General features: G+C 41.6%; 1 protein-coding gene across 8 annotated transcripts in view; it reads right to left on the reverse strand.

Annotated features, from left to right (window-relative positions):
- The window catches only part of TTLL7 (tubulin tyrosine ligase like 7), a 174,080-nt gene that overhangs the window by 45,765 nt on the left and 100,610 nt on the right, over positions 1–27,705 (reverse strand). For all 8 annotated transcript variants that reach the window (XM_072127476.1, XM_072127473.1, XM_072127475.1 and 5 more), the window contains exon 14: positions 19,167–19,253. In XM_072127476.1, coding sequence (XP_071983577.1) covers positions 19,167–19,253 — 87 coding nt within the window. The remainder of the gene's footprint in view (positions 1–19,166; positions 19,254–27,705) is intronic.

Here is a 27,705-nt window from a genome sequence, read left to right on the forward strand (position 1 = left end):
GAATAAGCTGTAACAGGCTTCTAGTCATTTACTTCATCAGTCACTCATAGTGAAGGGGATATGGAGAAGATCAGTGCAGAGAGCTAAGAACACAGCAGTGTGAGGACATATCCGCAGTGCTCTTGAAGAAGCAGAAGTTTAATGCAGAGAGCTAAGAACACAGCAGTGTGAAGACAAAGCACTTAGTGTCTTAGTTGTTTTTCCTTTAAAGGGATTAATGAACAACAGGAAGTTCCAGGGCGTCACATGACCTAATTCATCCAATTAAGGATATGGAAGATGGCACTCAATCCAATTTTGAAAATAAATGCTTTTATTCTTGTACCAATCCACTTTAATGCATATACATGACGTTTAGGGTCAAAAATACCTTCCTCAGATGCGGATTGTACTGTATAGCGATCCTAAGCCTGGAAGATAGAAGCGGTATCCGCCTGTTCAGACCCTGGCTGTGTGTCAGCCTTGTTCTGGTCTCCGTGTTCTCATCTACACTGAGACCAGAACACGGCTGACACACAGCCAAGGTCTGAACAGGCGGATACCGCTTCTATCTTCCAGGCTTAGGATCGCTATACAGTACAATCCGCATCTGAGGAAGGTATTTTTGACCCTAAACGTCATGTATATGTATTAAAGTGGATTAGTACAAGAATAAAAGCATTTATTTTCAAAATTGGATTAAGTCCCATCTTCCATATCCTTACTTGCATACGGGGTTGGGACCCTATTTTGGCACCATCAAATACTGAAACAGGAGTGCAGTGGAATTTCTACAAGTATTGACTACTTCATCCAATGACTGGCCTCCTCAGACAAGGGATGTCTCTTCCGTTTACTGGTTTCTTTCTTTGCCCCGTTCTTTGCCACTGCAACTTTTTGGACCCAACTATATATCAGATGAGTTCATCCGGTAGCAATTCTTACAGCTGAAAGTTGTGGTTTCCATTATAAACAGAAGTCATAATGCAAATGTGAACAGAGCCGTACAGAAACAAAGAACCTTTTCCTAAATGTAATACTGAAATAAAGTCCTTCCATTCAGAAGCCTAGACATCAAAGAAATGGCATCTATACATCAGCCCCTTGAGTCAGTGCTTTATACTTTAGACGTTTAGAACAGTAAATGGGGCTGTGCGGAGACAGGACTTCTATCTACACATGGACTATGGCTTTATCAGAGATCATTAGTGCAGACTAATATCCTCCGCTCAGAGAGTGCGTCACTAAACTCTTCAGGAAAAATAGGTTTATGAAAAATGAGATGGTAATTCTATACTCTAAAGCACGGCACAGGGCTATACTGAAGGAGAGCCTCAACGTTCAACTAAATATTTGTCATCAAGTAATAATTCTTTGTGTATTATACGTTAGGTTATTTCTCAAAGAAATTGATAAATACATTTAAAACTGGTTGTTACCATTCTTATCGTCAAAGGGGTGTGGTCAGTGGTAGCACCATAGACAAGTGGTCCCCAAAGGTCAGACGAATACTTTGATCTCCTTTGATGTTTATCAATTTAAGCATCATAAATACTTCCACCTTATTCTGTGCACTGAGATTTATGATACAAGCTGACCCTCTCCCCAACATATTTGGTCAGTGGCAGCACAATAAGCCCGAGGGCCCATAAACCACTGTGGAATACTTTGAACTCCTTGGATATTTAGCAATTTGTGTGCAGTTTGCCTCACTAATGTGCAGCATTCGGTCTTCAAGAACGTGGTGCATGAACTGTGTGCAACAGATTTTCTACTGATGCACTTAGTTCAAGGAAAGTGCGCCACCTTTGTGCACGGGACCCTGGAGGGAAGCTACAATAATAATCAGAATTTCTCCTCATTCTCTCTACTTTATTGGTGCCCTCAGGGCACTGATACGATTGACAGAGCAGGAAGCAATTATTTACTACGACACTAACCATCAGATTGACTTATTGTAGATTATTCCTAATCACATGCTCCTTAAGACTTCTTCTTCTAGGAACTTCTTTTTAAGTAATGGAACGGTGAGTTCTTGCAGAAAAAGCTTTTAAAATTATGCAAATCAGTCTGAGGTGCTCAGGCTTATGTCACCTGAGCACCTCGGCTTGTAAGTTATTCACTCCAGCTCACTCGGTCAGTCCCACCTAGTCACTCTAGTTCCCACCCATTGAGATTGCAGAGAGCCGGTGAGGTCACGGACCAGGTGGGATTGAATACATTATAACACTAATTGGCATATTTAGTAAAACTCTTGTACTGCTAAATCGGGATTATAATAAAAGAAGCTCCTAGCAGAAGGAGTCCTACGGAGCATGTAATTAGGACTTGTTTACCATCAGGCAATATGATGGAAGATGTCCTTTAAATTGGCATAAAATAAGTGGGTTTTGGTTGTAATTTGGGATCTAAAAAGTTCACCATCACTGCCATAGAGTCTCTCCAGAGTTCCTCTCCATCTCAGTACTTGATTATTCTGAAGAGTGATCCAAACTATGATAATCTCCTCCATGATAAACAAGACGTGGCAAAGACGTTCTTTGTAATAACCTTGTCAAGTCGTAATTGCCGGTTGTCTAATCAACCGTAAACCGTCTTCAAAAACACAAGAACTTGTACAAGGCTCTGTTTTGTCAAAGAGTTCTGCAATTGATGGAGATCATATGTCTTCTAAAGTATGTTCTGTTTAATTTCAATTCAGTGGGAGTGAAATGTTCTCAAAAGTTGGACCGGATCCGAAGTGTTGCTGAAAGGTCTCATTCTGTTAGAGAACATCATTTTCAGATGCCACAAATCCTTTCAATGTGGTGTCCTTAGAGTTACATTAAACCTTTCATTAGAGCAGATGAGAGCGAGCAATATTCCAAAACACTCAGTGTTACTAATAAATAACATGTTCCGTCTCCCATGAAATAAAGACACAATATTAAAAATTAATTGAGACTCGGAGTGGTGTCATGAATCTTGATTTTGAAATTAATCTGGTAGATAATTAGTTTCACGTTTTTTTTTTACAGAGTCGGAAATTCTACAGAGTATAAGAACTGCAGCACTTATAACGCTGAATAGTCAAGAATATGTCCATAAATACTGTTATACACAACATTATATAATTCAGGCTGAAGCCATAGACTTACATCGCTCAATGCTTGTCCTTATCTTGGCCTCTTTTACTTCGGTGATCCAATAAATTCACTAGAAAAGGTTTGCCAGGTTGATGTCTAACTACATGGATAGAGAACTGGCTCCCATTGCTTTGCCAAACAGCAGACATATTAATCCATTAAGCCTCCTCTAAAGGTGCCATTACACATTTACACTATGGGGCTCATTTACTAAGGGTCACACGCTGCACTTTTGTCTGACTTTCCGCCGTTTTCAGGGATTGCACGGCTTTGACAGGTATTTAACAGGTTTCTGCGCTGGGATTGTGTCACAAGCGATAGGCTTCCATGCGACACAAATTGGGGGCATACCGTAGGCCAATCTGACTGATTCGGACTGAGCGCGGGATTTAACTTTCGGTGAACTCTGTTGGACAGGTATGTAAATGTGCCCCAATATGTAGAATGTTGGCTAACTTCGGCTAGACCAGCCAACAATGGTGGGAAAAAGAAGCCCGATCCATAGGGATCAGCCATTGTTAGAGGTTTCCAGAAACCATATCAATGCTCACCATTATTCCAAGATTGACTAACGTACAGTTTACATTAGGACTGTTTGCCTATGGTTCAGTTACATCCTCTTGACTCTGTTATTTTTACCTATTATTATTATTACCATACCTGTCTTGTGCTTTGGCCTAACACATCCTGAGGATCTTCTTGTGATGGCTTGGCTAAGGCTCTCGACAATGGTAGTGACTTGTCAATGCTACTATCACCAATCAGTGACTAACCAAAGGACCATGACTGGAAAGGTCATACCTACTTGGGGGTGAAGGGTTACCAATGAAAAACAGGAAGATAAGGGAGTCTTATCTAGCTGGCACCAAACTGATTAACTGGCATTATGGGGGAGTATAGAGAAACAATTGAGTCAGATTAGACTTAGCAATGTAATGGTAACAGAAAAACTTTAAATTTTCATTGTACAAAACCAGGTAAATACTAAGTATCAAGGACAGGCCGTATGCAAGCCATACATACGGTGGCTAGCATACAGCCGACATAGAAGTGCATGGTGCACAGAACGATACGGTCAGCAGACGTCTCCGCAAAAAAGATAGAGCATGCTCTATCTCCGGCCGCAAGTATGGCTGCCCGGCACTGCTTGCTATGGAGAAAGGAGGGGAGACTAGCGCTCATCCCTCCGCCGCTCCAACCGAACGAGTGCTATGCCCGGGTCTAGCACACTTTAGTGTAAAAGCAGCCTCAAGTTACAAAATTGACCTTTCTGTCCACTTTGACCTTTACAGAAGCTCTCCGGATACTGTTAATTGACTGAACAAGAAACAATCATTAGCTCTATTATCAAGTCTGCTATGATTCTTTATTGTTAATCCTTATTCCCATGACAGCCCAAAATTTTGAACATTCTATCATATGGATGAAAAAAAACTTTGTCTGGAGGTAAATACAAATTTAACTTAAGAACCTATCTCGTATGTAGCCCACTGACTGCCTGTACATTCCTGTTGGCTTGAACACTAGGAATATGGACACAGCGGTTGGTTAATGTATACATATAGTTCATGTTGTCCTGGAAAGGATAGGGGGGGGTATTTATCACTGCTCCAACGACAGTTTTCTAAAGCATGTGTGTGTAGATGGGGGCTTAGAGGGCAGTGGCTGATGGTGGTCTGGGGGGCGGGGGGCACGGGGCTTTCCTGCTCCATGCCTGCAAACTTTAGCTTTTTTAGGTTTTTATGCTACACAGCTTTTGCCCTGCGATGGGGTCAAGAGGCTTACGCCTCTTGAAGTATCTAGCTGGACACCGGTGGGACGTGGTCGCTATTATTCACTGGTGCAGAACCGCTAGTGTATGATAAATTTCCCCCCGTAGGGGGATAATTATGATACGGCAGGGCTCGTACCGCTACTCTTTCACAGCCCAATACATCAATAGGCTCCAGCCTCTTGATGTATCCGGCTGCATCTGGCGCAGTGTCTATTTGTACGCCAGGCCCTGTCTGGTGTAGAAATAGGTGCAACCGGCGGTTTTTCACATGTGAAAAGTCGCCGACTGCAGAGAGTGCACAGGCCTAGGGACAGTATGCCCCACACCGGACCACTCCCAGCTGGCCACAGCCTCCACTCACACTTCACTGGCGTGTCGGTGGCAGATTGGGGTAAATAATCGCAGGTACTAGCAATAAGCCAGCATTTGCGATTATTTCAGAGGCCCTGATAAAAATCCACCATAGTATCTAAGTCATGTATACAATTTCCATCTACAATCTGATGAATACTCCTAGTACTCACTAATGAAAGTTCCCTCAGGAAAACAGATTTATTTCTCCACTATATAGACGGATGACGTGAAAGAATATACATTATCTATACATCTGAGAATGAACGATCATATTATAACATCTGGTGATCTGGTCACATGTTATAGGAAATAGATTATTAATAGGATGGGATGTTGATGCATGGGTTAATTTGGACTGACATTTTTGAAGTCAGGAAGGAATTTCTTTCCCCATTATGGGCCAATTAGCATCAATCCTGTGGGGATTTCTCTGGATCAACACTGTAGTATTCCCAGCTTTACCTAATATATTCCCCCATATCTAGTATAGTGCTATGAAGAACAGTTTGCTTTTCAGTTTATACTCTCTTATCCTCCAGAAGGAAGAATGCAAGGAACAAGAATCTTCCTTCTGGAGAAGAGCTAATTTGCATATAATTACCCATAAAACATTGCCCAATGCACATATTCTAAAAATCACTCTACAGTATTTTGCCAAATTTGGCTGAGCAGCTAAAAGTGTATGGGATTCTGGATTCTTCCCGACTCTAGTTAGATGGCAAAGATAAAAATCGGGGAAAGTCAGAAGGCAACTACCCAATGCTTTTGTTCTCAGGAGATAACCTGGAGCCGGAGGAGTTGCTCTATTAAATTCACATGTATTTTAGGCCTAGCGGATGGTCTATGTGTATAGGGGAGTGATAGATGTCCGGCATCCTATATGTATGGATGGGTCTCTAAATACCAACTTGATCTCTTCGATGAGGACAGACAGTCCCCGGTTTACGTACAAGATAGGTTCTTTAGGTTTGTTCTTAAGTTGAATTTGTATATAAGTCGGGACTGTATATTTTATAATTGTAGCCCCACCCAAATATTTTTTGGTCTCTGTGACAATTGGATTAACAATAAAGCTTAAAGGGCACCTACCACCACGAATCTACCTATAAAGGTAGATCGGGTGGTAGGTGGATGTATGGGACGTGAGGATAGCCCTTTTTAGAGCTAATCCTCACGTCCCCGCTAGCGTAGTATAAACTTTATTGCCCTAATATGTTAATTTAATTAAGCGGCTACCGGGGCGTGGAGTAGCCGGACACGAGGCTACACGGCGCGGCTACTCCACGCCCCAGTAGCTGCTTTCCCCCGCCTACCCTGTGATCTTCGGCGCGCAGCTCCTGGCAGCTGCGCGCCCTCGTCCGAGAAGCCGGAGTTCTGCGCATGCGCAGTAACTCCGGTCCAGATGCGCGATCTCGGGAACGAGGCCGGAGTTACTGCGCATGCGCAGAACTCCGGCTTCTCGGACGAGGGCGCGCAGCTGCCAGGAGCTGCGCGCCGAAGATCACAGGGTAGGCGGGGGAAAGCAGCTACTGGGGCGTGGAGTAGCCGCGCCGTGTAGCCTCGTGTCCGGCTACTCCACGCCCCGGTAGCCGCTTAATTAAATTAACATATTAGGGCAATAAAGTTTATACTACTCTAGCGGGGACGTGAGGATTAGCTCTAAAAAGGGCTATCCTCACGTCCCATACATCCACCTACCACCCGATCTACCTTTATAGGTAGATTCGTGGTGGTAGGTGCCCTTTAACATCAGACGCCTTTGATAACGATTATAGCTGTTTATTGTAGCCTAAGGCTACCAACAACCAGAGGTCCGTTTGTAACTAGGGGTCGTCTGTAAGTAGGGTGTTCTTAAGTAGAGGACCGCCTGTAGTCCCATAAGTTTTGTAACTAGGAAGCCAATAGAGCAGAATTATTAGGATCCTGGGATTGGGGCGGCTGATAAACCAGGCCGCATTATCTCACAGTGTGACTTTCTCTTTAAAAAGAATAAATGAGTTGTATCTCAGTAAGCCTTTTCCACTTGGAAGGTTCCCCATTAATATAATTATTAAGGGAGCCCTCCCACTCATTTTCTTTTTAATTACTTTCCTAAGTAGCTGTTGTTTCGCTCATAGTTGATTTGTCATGAATTGCATTAGACATGTTTCTTTTCCTCCAAGTTTTTTTTTTTTTTAATAAAAATCCTATTACAGGGCTGGAAATGTTCATCGGTAAATGCATGAACCCACACGTACTATTAATTCATGTAAGAGAGATGTCAGTTTCTAGTATGTGCTCTTATACATTAATGTCTGAAGTCAATGGTCCAATAAATGGGAGCCCTTACAATCATTATCAGCTGAACTCCAAGGTCTCATGTTCCACGGTATATCAAATATTGCCATACCAACCGCAGCAACCCCACTGTCATTCATTATTTCTAATCATTCCCATCAATGACTACCATAGATCCATCACAAAAATCCTGCACCATGTACTTTGCAATAGCACCCAATATACCCACCCATTATTTGTATCAGCTCTGCATTTACCCCTCTTGATTGCATAGTACACCTTACTCCCTGCAGGGACATCACAGCTACACCAAGAAATCTACTATGCAGATAAGAGGTATATACAAGCCGTGACATCATCTATTGTCAGTTGTGATGTAATGATTGGTCACTGTGATCTATATAGAGGTCATTGTACAGGGAGGAGGAGATAAGCTGTGACATCATCTATTGTCAGTAGTGATGTAATGATGGGTCAGTGTTATCTATATAGAGGTCATTGTACAGGGAGGGGGAGTAGATAAGCTGTGACATCATCTATTGTCAGTAGTGATGTAATGATGGGTCAGTGTTATCTATATAGAGGTCATTGTACAGGGAGGGGGAGGAGATAAGCTGTGACATCATCTATTGTCAGTAGTGATGTAATGATGGGTCAGTGATATCTATATAGAGGTCATTGTACAGGGAGGGGGAGGAGATAAGCTGTGACATCATCTATTGTCAGTAGTGATGTAATGATGGGTCAGTGTTATCTATATAGAGGTCATTGTACATGGAGGGGGAGGAGATAAGCTGTGACATCATCTATTGTCAGTAGTGATGTAATGATGGGTCAGTGTTATCTATATAGAGGTCATTGTACAGGGAGGGGGAGGAGATAAGCTGTGACATCTATTGTCAGTAGTGATGTAATGATGGGTCAGTGTGATCTATATAGAGGTCATTGTACAGGGAGGGGAGGAGATAAGCTGTGACATCATCTATTGTCAGTAGTGATGTAAGAATGGGTCAGTGTTATCTATATAGAGGTCATTGTACAGGGAGGGGGAGGAGATAAGCTGTGACATCATCTATTGTCAGTAGTGATGTAATGATGGGTCAGTGTTATCTATATAATGGTTATTGTACAGGGAGGGGGAGGAGATAAGCTGTGACATCATCTATGGTCAGTAGTGATGTAATGATGGGTCAGTGTTATCTATATAGAGGTCATTGTACATGGAGGGGGAGGAGATAAGCTGTGACATCATCTATGGTCAGTAGTGATGTAATGATGGGTCAGTGTTATCTATATAGAGGTCATTGTACAGGGAGGGGGAGGAGATAAGCTGTGACATCATCTATTGTCAGTAGTGATGTAATGATGGGTCAGTGTGATCTATATAGAGGTCATTGTACAGGGAGGGGAGGAGATAAGCTGTGACATCATCTATGGTCAGTAGGGATGTAATGATGGGTCAGTGTTATCTATATAGAGGTCATTGTACAGGGAGGGGGACGAGATAAGCTGTGACATCATCTATTGTCAGTAGTGATGTAATGATGGGTCAGTGTTATCTATATAGAGGTCATTGTACAGGCAGGGGGAGGAGATAAGCTGTGACATCATCTATTGTCAGTAGTGATGTAATGATGGGTCAGTGTTATCTATATAGAGGTCATTGTACAGGGAGGGGGAGGAGATAAGCTGTGACATCATCTATTGTCAGTAGTGATGTAATCATGGGTCAGTGTTATCTATATAGAGGTCATTGTACAGGGAGGGGGAGGAGATAAGCTGTGACATCATCTATTGTCAGTAGTGATGTAATGATGGGTCAGTGTTATCTATATAGAGGTCATTGTACAGGCAGGGGGAGGAGATAAGCTGTGACATCATCTATTGTCAGTAGTGATGTAATGATGGGTCAGTGTTATCTATATAGAGGTCATTGTACAGGGAGGGGGAGGAGATAAGCTGTGACATCATCTATTGTCAGTAGTGATGTAATCATGGGTCAGTGTTATCTATATAGAGGTCATTGTACAGGGAGGGGGAGGAGATAAGCTGTGACATCATCTATTGTCAGTAGTGATGTAATCATGGGTCAGTGTTATCTATATAGAGGTCATTGTACAGGGAGGGGGAGGAGATAAGCTGTGACATCATCTATTGTCAGTAGTGATGTAATGATGGGTCAGTGTTATCTATATAGAGGTCATTGTACAGGGAGGGGGAGGAGATAAGCTGTGACATCATCTATTGTCAGTAGTGATGTAATGATGGGTCAGTGTTATCTATATAGAGGTCATTGTACAGGGAGGGGGAGGAGATAAGCTGTGACATCATCTATTGTCAGTAGTGATGTAATGATGGGTCAGTGATATCTATATAGAGGTCATTGTACAGGGAGGGGGAGGAGATAAGCTGTGACATCATCTATTGTCAGTAGTGATGTAATGATGGGTCAGTGTTATCTATATAGAGGTCATTGTACATGGAGGGGGAGGAGATAAGCTGTGACATCATCTATTGTCAGTAGTGATGTAATGATGGGTCAGTGTTATCTATATAGAGGTCATTGTACAGGGAGGGGGAGGAGATAAGCTGTGACATCTATTGTCAGTAGTGATGTAATGATGGGTCAGTGTTATCTATATAGAGGTCATTGTACAGGGAGGGGAGGAGATAAGCTGTGACATCATCTATTGTCAGTAGTGATGTAATGATGGGTCAGTGTTATCTATATAGAGGTCATTGTACAGGGAGGGGGAGGAGATAAGCTGTGACATCATCTATTGTCAGTAGTGATGTAATGATGGGTCAGTGTTATCTATATAGAGGTCATTGTACATGGAGGGGGAGGAGATAAGCTGTGACATCATCTATGGTCAGTAGTGATGTAATGATGGGTCAGTGTTATCTATATAGAGGTCATTGTACAGGGAGGGGGAGGAGATAAGCTGTGACATCATCTATTGTCAGTAGTGATGTAATGATGGGTCAGTGTTATCTATATAGAGGTCATTGTACAGGGAGGGGAGGAGATAAGCTGTGACATCATCTATGGTCAGTAGTGATGTAATGATGGGTCAGTGTTATCTATATAGAGGTCATTGTACAGGGAGGGGGACGGGATAAGCTGTGACATCATCTATTGTCAGTAGTGATGTAATGATGGGTCAGTGTTATCTATATAGAGGTCATTGTACAGGGAGGGGGAGGGGATAAGCTGTGACATCATCTATTGTCAGTAGTGATGTAATGATGGGTCAGTGTTATCTATATAGAGGTCATTGTACAGGGAGGGGGAGGAGATAAGCTGTGACATCATCTATTGTCAGTAGTGATGTAATCATGGGTCAGTGTTATCTATATAGAGGTCATTGTACAGGGAGGGGGAGGAGATAAGCTGTGACATCATCTATTGTCAGTAGTGATGTAATCATGGGTCAGTGTTATCTATATAGAGGTCATTGTACAGAGAGGGGGAGGAGATAAGCTGTGACATCATCTATTATCAGTAGTGATGTAATGATGGGTCAGTGTTATCTATATAGAGGTCATTGTACAGGGAGGGGAGGAGATAAGCTGTGACATCATCTATTATCAGTAGTGATGTAATGATGGGTCAGTGTTATCTATATAGAGGTCATTGTACAGGGAGGGGGAGGAGATAAGCTGTGACATCATCTATTGTCAGTAGTGATGTAATCATGGGTCAGTGTTATCTATATAGAGGTCATTGTACAGGGAGGGGGACGAGATAAGCTGTGACATCATCTATTGTCAGTAGTGATGTAATCATGGGTCAGTGTTATCTATATAGAGGTCATTGTACAGGGAGGGGGACGAGATAAGCTGTGACATCATCTATTGTCAGTAGTGATGTAATCATGGGTCAGTGTTATCTATATAGAGGTCATTGTACAGGGAGGGGGAGGAGATAAGCTGTGACATCATCTATTGTCAGTAGTGATGTAATGATGGGTCAGTGTGATCTATATAGAGGTCATTGTACAGGGAGGGGAGGAGATAAGCTGTGACATCATCTATGGTCAGTAGGGATGTAATGATGGGTCAGTGTTATCTATATAGAGGTCATTGTACAGGGAGGGGGAGGAGATAAGCTGTGACATCATCTATTGTCAGTAGTGATGTAATGATGGGTCAGTGTTATCTATATAGAGGTCATTGTACAGGGAGGGGATAAGCTGTGACATCATCTATTATCAGTAGTGATGTAATGATGGGTCAGTGTTATCTATATAGAGGTCATTGTACAGGGAGGGGGAGGAGATAAGCTGTGACATCATCTATTGTCAGTAGTGATGTAATCATGGGTCAGTGTTATCTATATAGAGGTCATTGTACAGGGAGGGGGAGGAGATAAGCTGTGACATCATCTATTGTCAGTAGTGATGTAATGATGGGTCAGTGTTATCTATATAGAGGTCATTGTACAGGGAGGGGGAGGAGATAAGCTGTGACATCATCTATTATCAGTAGTGATGTAATGATGGGTCAGTGTTATCTATATAGAGGTCATTGTACAGGGAGGGGAGGAGATAAGCTGTGACATCATCTATTGTCAGTAGTGATGTAATGATGGGTCAGTGTTATCTATATAGAGGTCATTGTACAGGGAGGGGGAGGAGATAAGCTGTGACATCATCTATTGTCAGTAGTGATGTAATCATGGGTCAGTGTTATCTATATAGAGGTCATTGTACAGGGAGGGGGAGGAGATAAGCTGTGACATCATCTATTGTCAGTAGTGATGTAATGATGGGTCAGTGTTATCTATATAGAGGTCATTGTACAGGGAGGGGGAGGAGATAAGCTGTGACATCATCTATTGTCAGTAGTGATGTAATCATGGGTCAGTGTTATCTATATAGAGGTCATTGTACAGGGAGGGGGAGGAGATAAGCTGTGACATCATCTATTGTCAGTAGTGATGTAATCATGGGACAGTGTTATCTATATAGAGGTCATTGTACAGGGAGGGGAGGAGATAAGCTGTGACATCATCTATTGTCAGTAGTGATGTAATGATGGGTCAGTGTTATCTATATAGAGGTCATTGTACAGGGAGGGGGAGGAGATAAGCTGTGACATCATCTATTGTCAGTAGTGATGTAATCATGGGTCAGTGTTATCTATATAGAGGTCATTGTACAGGGAGGGGGACGAGATAAGCTGTGACATCATCTATTGTCAGTAGTGATGTAATCATGGGTCAGTGTTATCTATATAGAGGTCATTGTACAGGGAGGGGGAGGAGATAAGCTGTGACATCATCTATTGTCAGTAGTGATGTAATGATGGGTCAGTGTTATCTATATAGAGGTCATTGTACAGGGAGGGGAGGAGATAAGCTGTGACATCATCTATGGTCAGTAGGGATGTAATGATGGGTCAGTGTTATCTATATAGAGGTCATTGTACAGGGAGGGGGAGGAGATAAGCTGTGACATCATCTATTGTCAGTAGTGATGTAATGATGGGTCAGTGTGATCTATATAGAGGTCATTGTACAGGGAGGGGAGGAGATAAGCTGTGACATCATCTATGGTCAGTAGGGATGTAATGATGGGTCAGTGTTATCTATATAGAGGTCATTGTACAGGGAGCGGGACGAGATAAGCTGTGACATCATCTATTGTCAGTAGTGATGTAATCATGGGTCAGTGTTATCTATATAGAGGTCATTGTACAGGGAGGGGGAGGGGATAAGCTGTGACATCATCTATTATCAGTAGTGATGTAATGATGGGTCAGTGTTATCTATATAGAGGTCATTGTACAGGGAGGGGGAGGAGATAAGCTGTGACATCATCTATTGTCAGTAGTGATGTAATCATGGGTCAGTGTTATCTATATAGAGGTCATTGTACAGGGAGGGGGAGGAGATAAGCTGTGACATCATCTATTATCAGTAGTGATGTAATGATGGGTCAGTGTTATCTATATAGAGGTCATTGTACAGGGAGGGGAGGAGATAAGCTGTGACATCATCTATTGTCAGTAGTGATGTAATGATGGGTCAGTGTTATCTATATAGAGGTCATTGTACAGGGAGGGGGAGGAGATAAGCTGTGACATCATCTATTGTCAGTAGTGATGTAATCATGGGTCAGTGTTATCTATATAGAGGTCATTGTACAGGGAGGGGGAGGAGATAAGCTGTGACATCATCTATTATCAGTAGTGATGTAATGATGGGTCAGTGTTATCTATATAGAGGTCATTGTACAGGGAGGGGAGGAGATAAGCTGTGACATCATCTATTGTCAGTAGTGATGTAATGATGGGTCAGTGTTATCTATATAGAGGTCATTGTACAGGGAGGGGGACGAGATAAGCTGTGACATCGTCTATTGTCAGTAGTGATGTAATGATGGGTCAGTGTTATCTATATAGAGGTCATTGTACAGGGAGGGGGAGGAGATAAGCTGTGACATCATCTATTGTCAGTAGTGATGTAATGATGGGTCAGTGTTATCTATATAGAGGTCATTGTACAGGGAGGGGGAGGAGATAAGCTGTGACACCATCTATTGTCAGTAGTGATGTAATGATGGGTCAGTGTTATCTATATAGAGGTCATTGTACAGGGAGGGGGAGGAGATAAGCTGTGACACCATCTATTGTCAGTAGTGATGTAATGATGGGTCAGTGTTATCTATATAGAGGTCATTGTACAGGGAGGGGAGGAGATAAGCTGTGACATCATCTATTGTCAGTAGTGATGTAATGATGGGTCAGTGTTATCTATATAGAGGTCATTGTACAGGGAGGGGGAGGAGATAAGCTGTGACACCATCTATTGTCAGTAGTGATGTAATGATGGGTCAGTGTTATCTATATAGAGGTCATTGTACAGGGAGGGGGAGGATTTAAAACTGGAATTTGTCTTGGATTTTTGTGCAGAAAATCTGTGTCAAATATCGCTGTGAGAACAAGACCTTAAATATTCACTTAAGAAATACAAAAACCAAGATGTGACAAACACACACATGTCACTGTGATAATGCAATGCAGAGCCACCTGTCTGCACAGATGGTACCAGAGACAATGACATGTCTAATACAAAAATATTAAAAATATATAATATTAAAATATATACCATCCATTTCCATCGGTTATGGCTGCAATACCGCATCTGGCCAATGGACAAAAGTGGTGCTATGATGGAGAAAAATAAAGGGTGTTTTCCCATTAAAATAAAAAAATGATGACAAATTCAGGTTCCACCTTTGGTACCCACATGCAGCTTCTATATCCATCTGGATAATGAGTACAGAGGCAGAGGCTCTTATCGATTATTCCATTGAGTTTGATCTAGATCACTCTCCAAAACCCATAACCAAACTTACTTGGACTCTCCCTTAATTACAAAGCTTGGCAGGGAGTAGGATTGGGCTGATGGATTTCAACATGCCCTATCCTATTGTTCTTGGGAGATACACCTGCCTTTCTCCCCATTGGAAGCACATGCACGCTCAACCAAACCAAGTGTGTAGGTAGATGGGGGGACTAGAAGGAACAGCTGTCCAGGATACAACTATGGTCAGTGTAGGGATCAGAAGCGGAATGTTTCTATCCAGCAAAGAATTCCGTGTGAAAAAATAGGAGAGAATCAAAATCCCATCAGCGGAGAGACTGTGTAATAAGTAGTGAGTGCTCCCCTGGAGTCACATAAATAACGTTCAGTATTATCAGCGCCATACGCAAACTATTAAAAACATACTCCATGTCACCGCAGCGGGTCCCACTGTCACTGAGATAATGACGCTGACCTTTCCTCAGCCGGTTCTGAAGAACTCATCTCCATGATTAAAGTGGCATATTTATGCAAGGAGGAGCGGGGGAATTAGTACATGAAAGGAGAGGGCTGATAGGACGCTCTGCGGCTATGCTCTGCATGTAATATTCTCATGATACGGACAATCAGTCTGACAGCCGCGGTGAGCTGCAGCTTAGTGTCACTATTCCCCCTATAAGGATTCTGGCGTCTGGCATCAAAAAGACGCAGAATATTATTCAGTCTTCGGACGCGGGATATTGGCATCGGTCTCTCCATATTCATGTTACATAGTAGTAAATTGAGAACATCCTGTGTTAAATGATAGTCTTGTATTTTTATTTTATTATGTGCTAATTTCTTAATTTGATACCAAGCTCCAAATCTCATGCAAACATAATAATAAACCTCATCACCGCCGGCAGCCACTAGGGGGAGCCAAAAAGCTTACCGCATACTGTTATATAGTGAATCATTCCTGGAAAACCCCAAGGGGGAAGAAGTACAAATAGTACACACACCCTGCTCTTGCTTCCAATTACCACATCACTTCTTTCATTTCTGGGCCTGTGTCCTGGAGGAGGTTAATTTGGAGAGGTTATTGCTTGTAGGTTGCCTCCTGGGACCATTAGATGTCACTTCCTTTTACTATACCTAACTTTTTTTTTGTTCTCTCGTTAGAGTAGTCCATTAGGGGTTAAAGGACATCTACCACCCTTTTACTGGTGGTAGGCTGTCACCAGCTTAATGGGGCACATTTACTAAGGGTCCGAATCGTGTTTTTCCGACGGTTTCCCAAATTTTTCCGATTTGTGCTGGGATTGTGGCGCACGCGATCGGATTGTGGCGCATCGGCGCCGGCTTTCACACGAAAGAAATCGGGGGCCGTGGCCGTCGTAAAACCCGACGGATTCAGAAAAACGGCAGAATTTTTAAAAAAAATTGTGTCCCAAAAATAGCACTCACATACACCAAGACGGAGGAGGTGAATTCCGGCGGACTTCAGCGCAGCAGCGACACCTAGTGGACATCGGGTGCACGGACCTTAGTGAATCCCGGCCGAACCCGAATCAGCGTGGGGGAACGCGCCGCCGGATCGCGACTGGACCGGGTAAGTAAATCTGCCCCAATATGCGTTACCTTAGGGGTGTAAAAGTTGTAAAGTCCACAGGATAGGGGTTAACTTGATGATTGACATGAGATTGACCACAGCCTGCAGCCTTTCTATTCTATTCACTAAACCAAGTAATCCAAGCACACTGACATACTGGTGTGCGCCCCCTTTGGCAGGATCTGATTTTCTATTAGCTTCTTATGCCCTTGTTTTTATGAAAAGAAGTCTTTCATAATTATGCAAATGAGCCTGAGGGGCTCCAGGCTTCGTTAACATCTATGGAGCCCATAATTTACATAATTGTGAAAACCTTCTTTTTATAAAAACAGAGGCATAATAAGCTAATAGAAAAGAAAATCCTGCCAGAGGGGGCGCAGACCAGTATGTCAGTGTGCTTGGTTTACAATCCTTCATCCTGGTGGTAGATGTCCTTCAAAGGGATCATCTTTTTTATGATACGTATCGCTTATCCATAGAAAAGAGGATCAACATATAAACAGAGAATACAAGAGAATGCATCTGTATTGATAAGCCAGGAGGATAAGCTGTCCACTGAAGGTGTATGGTCACCTATAGATAGATAAGGATGCCTCATATCAAAACCTCTAAACTCAAAGTTAAAAATGTCCAAGGGCCCTTCCAACCAATCACCAATGCCATCTCCAGGTATACCATAGTCACCGTGACCCTTGAATTCTAGCACCCAACATGACTGACCCCCTTCAACCTCTTTATATGCCTCAATGACCTGTTACTTGGTTCTCCAGAACGTACGACCAAGAAACCATCTTGCAACTTCTTGTATGTAACTTATTAAGTGATTGCCATGTTGACGGCAGCAATCCACGCACAATGTGCAGAATAGATGAAGCCGTCTTTCATTGTCTTCATTAGATAAAGTCTATTAGCGGTATTAAGAGGAGAGACATTAATTGTAAGAGTAGTGTATCACATAATGAAGGCGTGTAGCCAACCAGATGGAGGCTGCAACAAATGTGCTGGAAACTTGGATGCGTCGTATTCGGCAATAGCTTATGAGTAACATGGATGGATGAGTATTTTAATCCGTTCTGGGGGTGATTCATTTTTTAGCAACGTAGTCACTTATGACAAAATGCAATCTGCACACATTGCACTTATCTCCCTCGAGATGAGCTGTGATTGAGGATTACGGATACAATCGGGAAAATCCCAAGAAGCAAACACAACATTGTGTTCACCTGCCGCCCTCCGTATTCTGAACACCCCAAAAACATTCATGGCGACCATGGATATAAAGAACTAAAGTCACTTTTTGCTGTGGTCTAATGGGTAAATCTGGCAGGGTGAGAGGCGGGTAGGTTGGTGATATGTGCATTATCTTTGACGCAAAACCCACTTATAACATACCATGTGATGCCCAAATAATATAAATCATTGGATGGTAATTGGTAGGAAAAGGCTTTTTCATAGGTTTTATGCTGCTTTACAGGGGTTGTGCTGGAGTAGACACTTATCTTCTATCCATAGGTGAAATGGGGGTCCCCTAACTGCTTAGGAAGCCAAAAACCTCCAAAAATGTACAAGTTAAGAATTACCAAATCCTTTTGGCATGGAAACTTCCGACAGAGGGGTAACTACAGGGGTAGCAGACATAGCAGCTGCTATGGGGCCCACAGTGTCAGGGGGCCCTGGCATCTATCCCAACACACTAAAGAATGGAGGATGTGCACCATTTATATATATATATATATACACACATATATATACAGTATTTATATATTACACTGCACATTGTACAGCATAATTTATGTACACATTATCCACAGTTCCCACGTGTATTGTGTGTCAGAATGGGGAGGGGACAGCAGAACGACAGGACTTGATATCACTTATCTCTACTACCTCTACTACGTACACTCTGTATGTGTGTATATGTGATGTGTAAATGCTCTCTATAGAAGAACTGTATGTTTATAAGTATATAAATGTGTGGGTATATATGATTGCATAAATGTGTATGATTGTAACTTACATGTTTGAGCATACAAATATGTATATTTGTAGGAGAAGGGGGCCCCATGCAGTAGTCTGCTATGGGGCCCTGTCTCTCCTAGTTACACCCCTGACTTCTGGAGACTTTTGCTCTACCTTGCTCCAGAGTGCTGGAGATCCTTGTGTTGGCATCCCCAAATATATTATTAATTTCTTTCCAAAAACACCGATATATACTGCAGCTCAAATTCTGTAGCACAAAAATTGGACTGTGCTGTAATCTGACAAACATAACCTGTAAACCAATGTTACGCTATTTATAAAAAGGAAGTTTCTATGTTTTTCTAATCCTGGGGAAATATTTCAACTCCAAATAGACAGGTTATCACATGACTAGGAGATCATTATAGCTAAAATCTGTTTACTTTTTTATCTTAATCTTTCCAAAAGTCAATATTTTCTGATAGTCCAGTCTAGATTTACATGAAACCTGAAGCCTGAGGACAAACTGTACAAATACAAGTCCAATAATCCAGGTTATTTCCTAATCTAGGACCATGTAGGTTTCTAAATCCTAATCCCCCTGGACAAATAGGAACCCAAAGGCTTAGGAAAGTCACTGTTGTCGTCAGTGATTGGCTGTGCAGGAAGAGGAAGCAGGAAGTAGAGACTAATGGAGAGCCAGGAAACCAGCTGCTTTTATTTTTTAACCTATCCTGAGGTTTTTATCCACTAGTCTACATCTTTAAAACGGTAGAATCAAATGTTTTTACATACACGTGGTTCTCGCTGCCGGGTGGATTTTCCAGACAGTTTCTCATCATCGAGCTCACATTGCTCAAGAAGATCCAGGATGTCTTCTTCCTGTAAGATGCACAGAGACATATTAGAAAGAGCTGTCTAATAAAAATTTAAACAATCCCCTTAGTATCTACTTATTCACTCCACATTAGAAGTATCATTATCAAGTAAGGGGTTCTCCAAGAGTATAACATGTAAAGTCATCGGTTGTCCAAGAGCATAACATGTAAAGTCATGGGTTCTCCAAGAGTATAACATGTAAAGTCATCGGTTGTCCAAGAGTATAACATGTAAAGTCATCGGTTGTCCAAGACTACAACATGTAAAGTCATCGGTTGTCCAAGAGTATAACATGTAAAGTCATCGGTTGTCCAAGACTACAACATGTAAAGTCATCGGTTGTCCAAGAGTATAACATGTAAAGTCATCGGTTGTCCAAGAGCATAACATGTAAAGTCATGGGTTCTCCAAGAGTATAACATGTAAAGTCATCGGTTGTCCAAGAGTATAACATGTAAAGTCATCGGTTGTCCAAGACTACAACATGTAAAGTCATCGGTTGTCCAAGAGTATAACATGTAAAGTCATCGGTTGTCCAAGAGCATAACATTTACAGTTATGGGTTCTCCAAAAGTATAACATGTAAAGTCTTGGGATCTCCAAGAGCATAACATGTAAAGTCATGGGGTCTCCAAGAGTATAACATTTAAAGTCCTGGATTCTCCAAGAGTATAACATGTAACGTCATGGGTTCTCCAAGAGTATAACATGTAAAGTCATGGGGTCTCCAAGAGTATAACATTTAAAGTCCTGGATTCTCCAAGAGTATAACATGTAACGTCATGGGTTCTCCAAGAGTATAACATGTAAAGTCCTGGATTCTCCAAGAGTATAACATGTAACGTCATGGATTCTCCAAGAGTATAACATGTAAAGTCCTGGGTTCTCCAAGAGCATAACATGTAAAGTCATCGGTTGTCCAAGACTACAACATGTAAAGTCATCGGTTGTCCAAGAGTATAACATGTAAAGTCATCGGTTGTCCAAGACTACAACATGTAAAGTCATCGGTTGTCCAAGAGTATAACATGTAAAGTCATCGGTTGTCCAAGAGCATAACATTTACAGTTATGGGTTCTCCAAAAGTATAACATGTAAAGTCTTGGGATCTCCAAGAGCATAACATGTAAAGTCATGGGGTCTCCAAGAGTATAACATTTAAAGTCCTGGATTCTCCAAGAGTATAACATGTAACGTCATGGGTTCTCCAAAAGTATAACATGTAAAGTCCTGGGTTCTCCAAGAGCATAACATGTAAAGTCATCGGTTGTCCAAGAGTATAACATGTGAAGTCATGGGTTCTCCAAAAGTATAACATTTAGAGTTATGGGATCTCCAAGAGCAAAACATGTAAAGCCGTAGGTTGTCCAAGAGTATAACATGTAAAGTCAGGGGTTCTCCAAGAGTATAACATGTAACGTCATGGGTTCTCCAAGAGTATAACATGTAAAGTCCTGGATTCTCCAAGAGTATAACATGTAAAGTCCTGGGTTCTCCAAGAGTATAATATGTAAAGTCCTGGGTTCTCCAAGAGTATAACATGTAAAGTCCTGGGTTCTCCAAGAGTATAACATGTAAAGTCCTGGGTTCTCCAAGAGTATAACATGTAAAGTCCTGGGTTCTCCAAGAGTATAACATTTAAAGTCCTGGATTCTCCAAGAGTATAACATGTAACGTCATGGGTTCTCCAAGAGTATAACATGTAAAGTCATGGGGTCTCCAAGAGTATAACATTTAAAGTCCTGGATTCTCCAAGAGTATAACATGTAACGTCATGGGTTCTCCAAGAGTATAACATGTAAAGTCCTGGATTCTCCAAGAGTATAACATGTAACGTCATGGATTCTCCAAGAGTATAACATGTAAAGTCCTGGGTTCTCCAAGAGCATAACATGTAAAGTCATCGGTTGTCCAAGAGTATAACATGTAAAGTCATCGGTTGTCCAAGACTACAACATGTAAAGTCATCGGTTGTCCAAGAGTATAACATGTAAAGTCATCGGTTGTCCAAGAGCATAACATTTACAGTTATGGGTTCTCCAAAAGTATAACATGTAAAGTCTTGGGATCTCCAAGAGCATAACATGTAAAGTCATGGGGTCTCCAAGAGTATAACATTTAAAGTCCTGGATTCTCCAAGAGTATAACATGTAACGTCATGGGTTCTCCAAGAGTATAACATGTAAAGTCATGGGGTCTCCAAGAGTATAACATTTAAAGTCCTGGATTCTCCAAGAGTATAACATGTAACGTCATGGGTTCTCCAAGAGTATAACATGTAAAGTCCTGGATTCTCCAAGAGTATAACATGTAACGTCATGGATTCTCCAAGAGTATAACATGTAAAGTCCTGGGTTCTCCAAGAGCATAACATGTAAAGTCATCGGTTGTCCAAGAGTATAACATGTGAAGTCATGGGTTCTCCAAAAGTATAACATTTAGAGTTATGGGATCTCCAAGAGCAAAACATGTAAAGCCGTAGGTTGTCCAAGAGTATAACATGTAAAGTCAGGGGTTCTCCAAGAGTATAACATGTAACGTCATGGGTTCTCCAAGAGTATAACATGTAAAGTCCTGGATTCTCCAAGAGTATAACATGTAAAGTCCTGGGTTCTCCAAGAGTATAATATGTAAAGTCCTGGGTTCTCCAAGAGTATAACATGTAAAGTCCTGGGTTCTCCAAGAGTATAACATGTAAAGTCCTGGGTTCTCCAAGAGTATAACATGTAAAGTCCTGGGTTCTCCAAGAGCATAACATGTAAAGTCATCGGTTGTCCAAGAGTATAACATGTGAAGTCAGGGGTTCTCCATAAGTATAACATTTAGAGTTATGGGATCTCCAAGAGCAAAACATGTAAAGCCGTAGGTTGTCCAAGAGTATAACATGTAACGTCATGGGTTCTCCAAGAGTATAACATGTAAAGTCAGGGGTTCTCCAAGAGTATAACATGTAAAGTCAGGGGTTCTCCAAGAGTATAACATGTAAAGTCAGGGGTTCTCCAAGAGTATAACATGTAAAGTCAGGGGTTCTCCAAGAGTATACTATGTAAAGTCATGGGTTCTCGGAGAGCTCAACATGTAAAGTCATGGGTTCTATAAGAGTATAACATGTGAAGTCATGGGATCTCCAAGTGAATAACATTTACAATCATGGGATCTCCAAAAGTATAACGTATAAAGTCCTGGGTTCTCCAGGAGTTTAACATGTATGAAGAATGTATAAGAAATTAAAAAATGTCTCTCCATAATAAGGACAGATGTCATACTGATAGGATTCCAGGCGTAGAGTGCATGGAGAGTTGTCCTTGCCCTATAAGTAAATATGGACACCATAAAGGTCCTTAGCTCAGAACCTTCTTCTACAAGCTAAAATAGAAGACTACTGTGTCCAAGTGACTCCCTTTATGGAGGACACACAGCAGCCTTGTATTAGGGATAATCAGTTATATGTTATACTAGGGTTTCTATAATAGGTATTGTCCCATGGAGCTACTTTTACTGCAATCCCAAGCACAACCGCTAGTATGGACAGAGGCCTTCATTGTGCTGATGGACAGGTGTTCAAGGGGTCATAACCCCCCCCCCCCAATCCCCTTTAAGAAGAGGCTATTAGTGGTAAGATTCAGGAGAGTCCCTTTAACTGGATGTATATATGCTATTACAAATATTTTAGGGAGATTTTTGGGCATAAAGTGGCACCGAACAATAAATTTTAAATAAAAAAACTGCAAGAAAATTCTGTTTACCCAACCCGGTGAGTGATCTAGAATTCTGTGTGGACTTATCATCAAAGCGGGCGGCATCTGATCATCCGCTAATGAATAATCTTCTGAGTAAATATGGGAGGTAAGACTTTCCTATAATTAAATAAGCTTTCACCCTGAAATCAGAAAAGCGCCTGAAAATATAAATCCTAGAGTCGTCTACAAGTTGTTGACAATCTTATTCTGCTGCTTCTTCCTTCTAATATGTTAATTCAATTACATCGGATGACAACCACTAATAGCCCAGAATACACCCGGCTTTTCCCAGCCCCTGAAAAGCAAACACCTGACTCCCTTTTATCATCTGCAATTTACTTCCCTACATTCTGTGAGAATTTGAACCTATTAATTGAAATAATTTCTCCATCCTAAGTAATGAATAATTTTATTGTATTTTCTTTATGTGTTGTTTTTGCGTCCAGTGGAAGGTACTAAGCCATGACCCTCCTCCTGCTCTATAACATGCTGCCTGCAGATAGGACACTATTTACAATCTGCTCAGCTCCTCCTGCTCTATAACATTCTGCATGCAGATAGGACACTATGTACAATCTGCTCAGCTCCTCCTGCTCTATAACATGCTGCCTGCAGACAGGGCCGGTTCTAGACAAAGTGGGGCCCTGGGCAAAACTAAAAGTGGGGCCCCAAAATAAAACTATTTTATGACCAGTCACAGTCAGCAAGAGGCTCCTTTAGTATGGTAAAACAAACTGTAATATGGGAGAATTTTATAGGAGATAGATAGATGATAGGGAGATTTATGGGCAGCATGGTGGCTCCGTGATTAGCACTACAGCCTTGCAGCGCTGGTCAACATCTGCAAAGATTTTGTATGTTCTCTCTGTGTCTGCGTGGGTTTCCTCCGGGTCCTCCGGTTTCCTCCCACACTCCAAAAAATTACTGGTAGGTTGATTAGACTGTGAGGCCCATTGGGGAGAGGGACCGATATTTTCTGAAAGCAGACACTTGCCCCATTTTCAAAATTGCATCAAAGAGTTTATAGACATAGGCGCCTTCATGCAATTTTGATTCAAATTGAAACATTTTATTAAAAAAAATACTTAAAATTTGACTTTGATGGCAAAAAATTTGATCCAAACAGAAAATGTTTACCTTCACATCTCCTAAATGTAATACATGGACATGTGTAGAGTTCACAAATGTGCCCTATTGATCTGTTCACATAAATAAATCCACATAATATCACTAAAACTGTAATAACTAGATATCTGCTTTTCAGCTAGACATTTTTAGACAGTCTAAACCTCTCTAATTAGATAATAAAAGTCACTTTTAGATGTCGCCATTGTATTAGCTGCACAATAACAGAACCCTCCGCGCTTCATAAGAATGAGAGTGAGAACGTCATAACATAGGTGTAAATAATGGAGAATGGTGTGAAATAAAAACTTTATTCCAGAACATGTGTATGTTTTTGGTGTTACATATAACTTTATGGACATGTTCTGGTCACGGTGTAGTCACATTAGGCGAAGAGGATCGAATGTTCATCATATCAGTCAATTTTCCCAACAAGAAAAAACTATCACAAAATAAAAGGGAATAAGAGAGAAAGGGCCACATTTATCACTTTTGTGCGCCTAAGTGAAGTAGTTGCGCCTAAATTCTGGCGCACTGTTTTCCAGAATTATCACAAGCTACAACCATCTGTGATAAGGTAATTTCCTGCCTCTTATTAATCACTTTACTTTAACACAGTTTTGGCGCAGTTTCGGCGTAATGTTAGATTCGGGCACTTACATGTGATCCTGCTACAAGCTCCTCTCTGCTTCTCCCACAGCCCAGAATGAAGATAACACTCACAGCAGCACCCAGGTGTGTGACACCCTGCACCCAGTGACCTCCTCAGCAGGGGCTTCTCCTGGAGGGGATCCCCCAGTGCTGGTCTCCTGCTGCACCCCTGTAATTCTGCACAGTATCCCCCTCAGATACACTGGTGATACTCTGCAGAATTACATGGGGGACACTTGTCTGTAGTATCTGCAACATTCTGCAACATTCTCAGCTCTCTTGCTTTGAGCTCAGGATTCTGCAGAATGTTTTGTAAATAGAAGGTGATGAACTGTAAATAGAGTCTGCTCCTGTCTGCAGAGTATCTAATGTCTGTATGATCTGTTCTAGTGTCTGCAGAGTATCTAATGTCTGTATGATCTGTTCTAGTGTCTGGCTGAGCTTTGCTGCTAGAAATGAGCTGTTCTGCAAAGGGGCTCAGTGTTTTCTTCACAGTTAACGCCACCTTCGGCTGGAGTGTTTTTGCGCCCATTTTTGCGCCTAAATGAAAAGTTGCAAGTGATGAATATCATAAGGCGCAGCAAAACATCTGGATTGCTAGGATAAATGAGGGAAAGCTGGTTATTTTTGCTGCGCAGCTAGTTTGGCAAAAATGGCGCAAAAACGGTGCGCCTGAATGAAAAGGCCCAAAAACAACAGAAAAAAAACGAGTGATACATGTGGCCCAAAGTGTGTTCTTCGATAGTTCTGCATAGAGAAGGGTTAAAAACATGAATATTAGTTGATATTATCCATTCTCAAAATGTAGTAACAAATAGAGTGAATATTTCCATTATCTGTGAGGTGCAGCAGCTCCTGTGTGCAGTACATTCTCCCTGCAGCCTGATGGCTAAGAATCTGGAGGGGGGGGGGAACACTTCAGGGGGCTGTATCTCACATAGAACCTCACTTCTTTTTTCCTATGAAAGAAGAGAGCCTCCTCTTTTGTATGAATTTAAATTTGTGTTTCTATGTTTTAGGAAAACTGAGATAATAACTGTTAAACTGCCATCGGGAGTGATTTTTATATATAAAAATGGCAACTGATATTCTCACTTTAAACCTGAATATCTCTGGATCCATGGCACCTAGAAACAAAATTCAAGATTCATTTGAAAGAACAGATTCTCCTCTTCCAGGGGCAGGGGGCCCTGGGCAATTGCCACCTTTGCCTACCCATAGCGCCGGCCCTGCCTGCAGATAGGATACTGTGTACAATCTGCTCAGCTCCTCCTGCTATATAACATGCTGCCTGCAGATAGGACTCTATGTACAATCTGTTCAGCTCCTCCCGCTCTATAACCTGCTGCCTGCAGCTAGGACACTATGTACAATCTGCTCAGCCCCTCCTGCTCTATAACATGCTGCCTGAAGATAGGACACTATGTACAATCTGCCCAGCTCCTCCTGCTCTATAATATGCTGCCTGCAGATAGGACACTATGTACACTCTGCTCAGCTCCTCCTGCTCTATAACATGCTGCCTGAAGATAGGATACTGTGTACAATCTGCTCAGCCCCTTCTGCTCTATAACATGCTGCCTGGAGATAGGACACTATGTACAATCTGCTCAGCTCCCCCTGCTCTATAACATGCTGCCTGCAGATAGGACACTATGTACAATCTGCTCAGCTCCTCCTGCTCTATAACATTCTGCCTGCAGCTAGGACACTATGTACAATCTGCTCAGCTCCTCCTCCTCTATAACATTCTGCCTGCAGCTAGGACACTATGTACAATCTGCTCAGCTCCTCCTGCTCTATAACATGCTGCCTGCAGATAGGACACTATGTACAATCTGCTCAGCTCCTCCTGCTCTATAACATGCTGCCTGCAGCTAGGACACTATGTACAATCTGCTCAGCTCCTCCTGCTCTATAACATGCTGCCTGCAGAAAGGACTCTATGTAAACTCTGTTTAGCATCTCCCTTTAAATGGAAAGTACAACCGTGAATCCCCTTACAGTAATAGTATATATAACTGGAAAGACACTTTAAGAAACCTTCCATTTTACTATGGACATACTTTACATCCCTCTATCTCCTAAAACAATTTCGTAATAAATTGGCAGGCTGCTTTTTGTGCTGGATTTACAGAAAATGTGACAAATTTCTAGGTTAAATTGACTTGAAATAAAATTGGAAAAATGATGTGCTGGATACTTTCTTGGAGTCAATATTCCACCATTAAGGCAGATAAGGTTTTTTAGTGAAAGTGACAGTGTAATGGGCATGAACACCGGTCAATGGGTTGTGAAATCAGTCAGGCCGGAGGTTTAAGAATCTATTGACAAAAATTTTTCTGCAAGACTAAATTTGTAAGGTACGGGATATTTTTGCAGCATCAGCATTTTTTAAGATACTGTACCAAACCTAACATTTGCTGAGGCCTTAAAATCTGTCACAATAATTCCTTACAGCACAGAATGAGATAATAGTTTTCGGCTCCTATACTTAGACCATGAGTAAAGTATTAGAAATATATAGTTATATAAGTTTTTTTTGCTTAGGAACAGCGCCACCCTGGTCCATGAGGTTGTGTGTGGTACTGCAGACAGCACTGACCAAGTGTTACATAATCACCCATTGCCTTCCACCATTATGGATTTCAGAAACTAATCAGTTTTTGGCTATAGCAGCTAAAGCTACATTGGGATTGGTTGCTATGGCCAAAAAAATTTGCTTCAGTCACAAATTTGGGCCCTAAAACAACACAAAAACACAAAAAGGATCATATAGTACCAATACATATACAGAAAAGGTAAATCAACAGATCCAGTGAAAAAATATGGCCTATTAAGGTTAGGAGCCCTCTAATAACTGTTAAAGGGCTTTTCCACTTTGAGCAAATTAATTTTATTGTTTGTTTAATGAAAAGTTCTACAATTTCGCAATATAC

This window comes from Engystomops pustulosus, chromosome 10 (genome assembly GCF_040894005.1).
Source record: "Engystomops pustulosus chromosome 10, aEngPut4.maternal, whole genome shotgun sequence".
Lineage (NCBI taxonomy): Eukaryota > Metazoa > Chordata > Amphibia > Anura > Leptodactylidae > Engystomops > Engystomops pustulosus.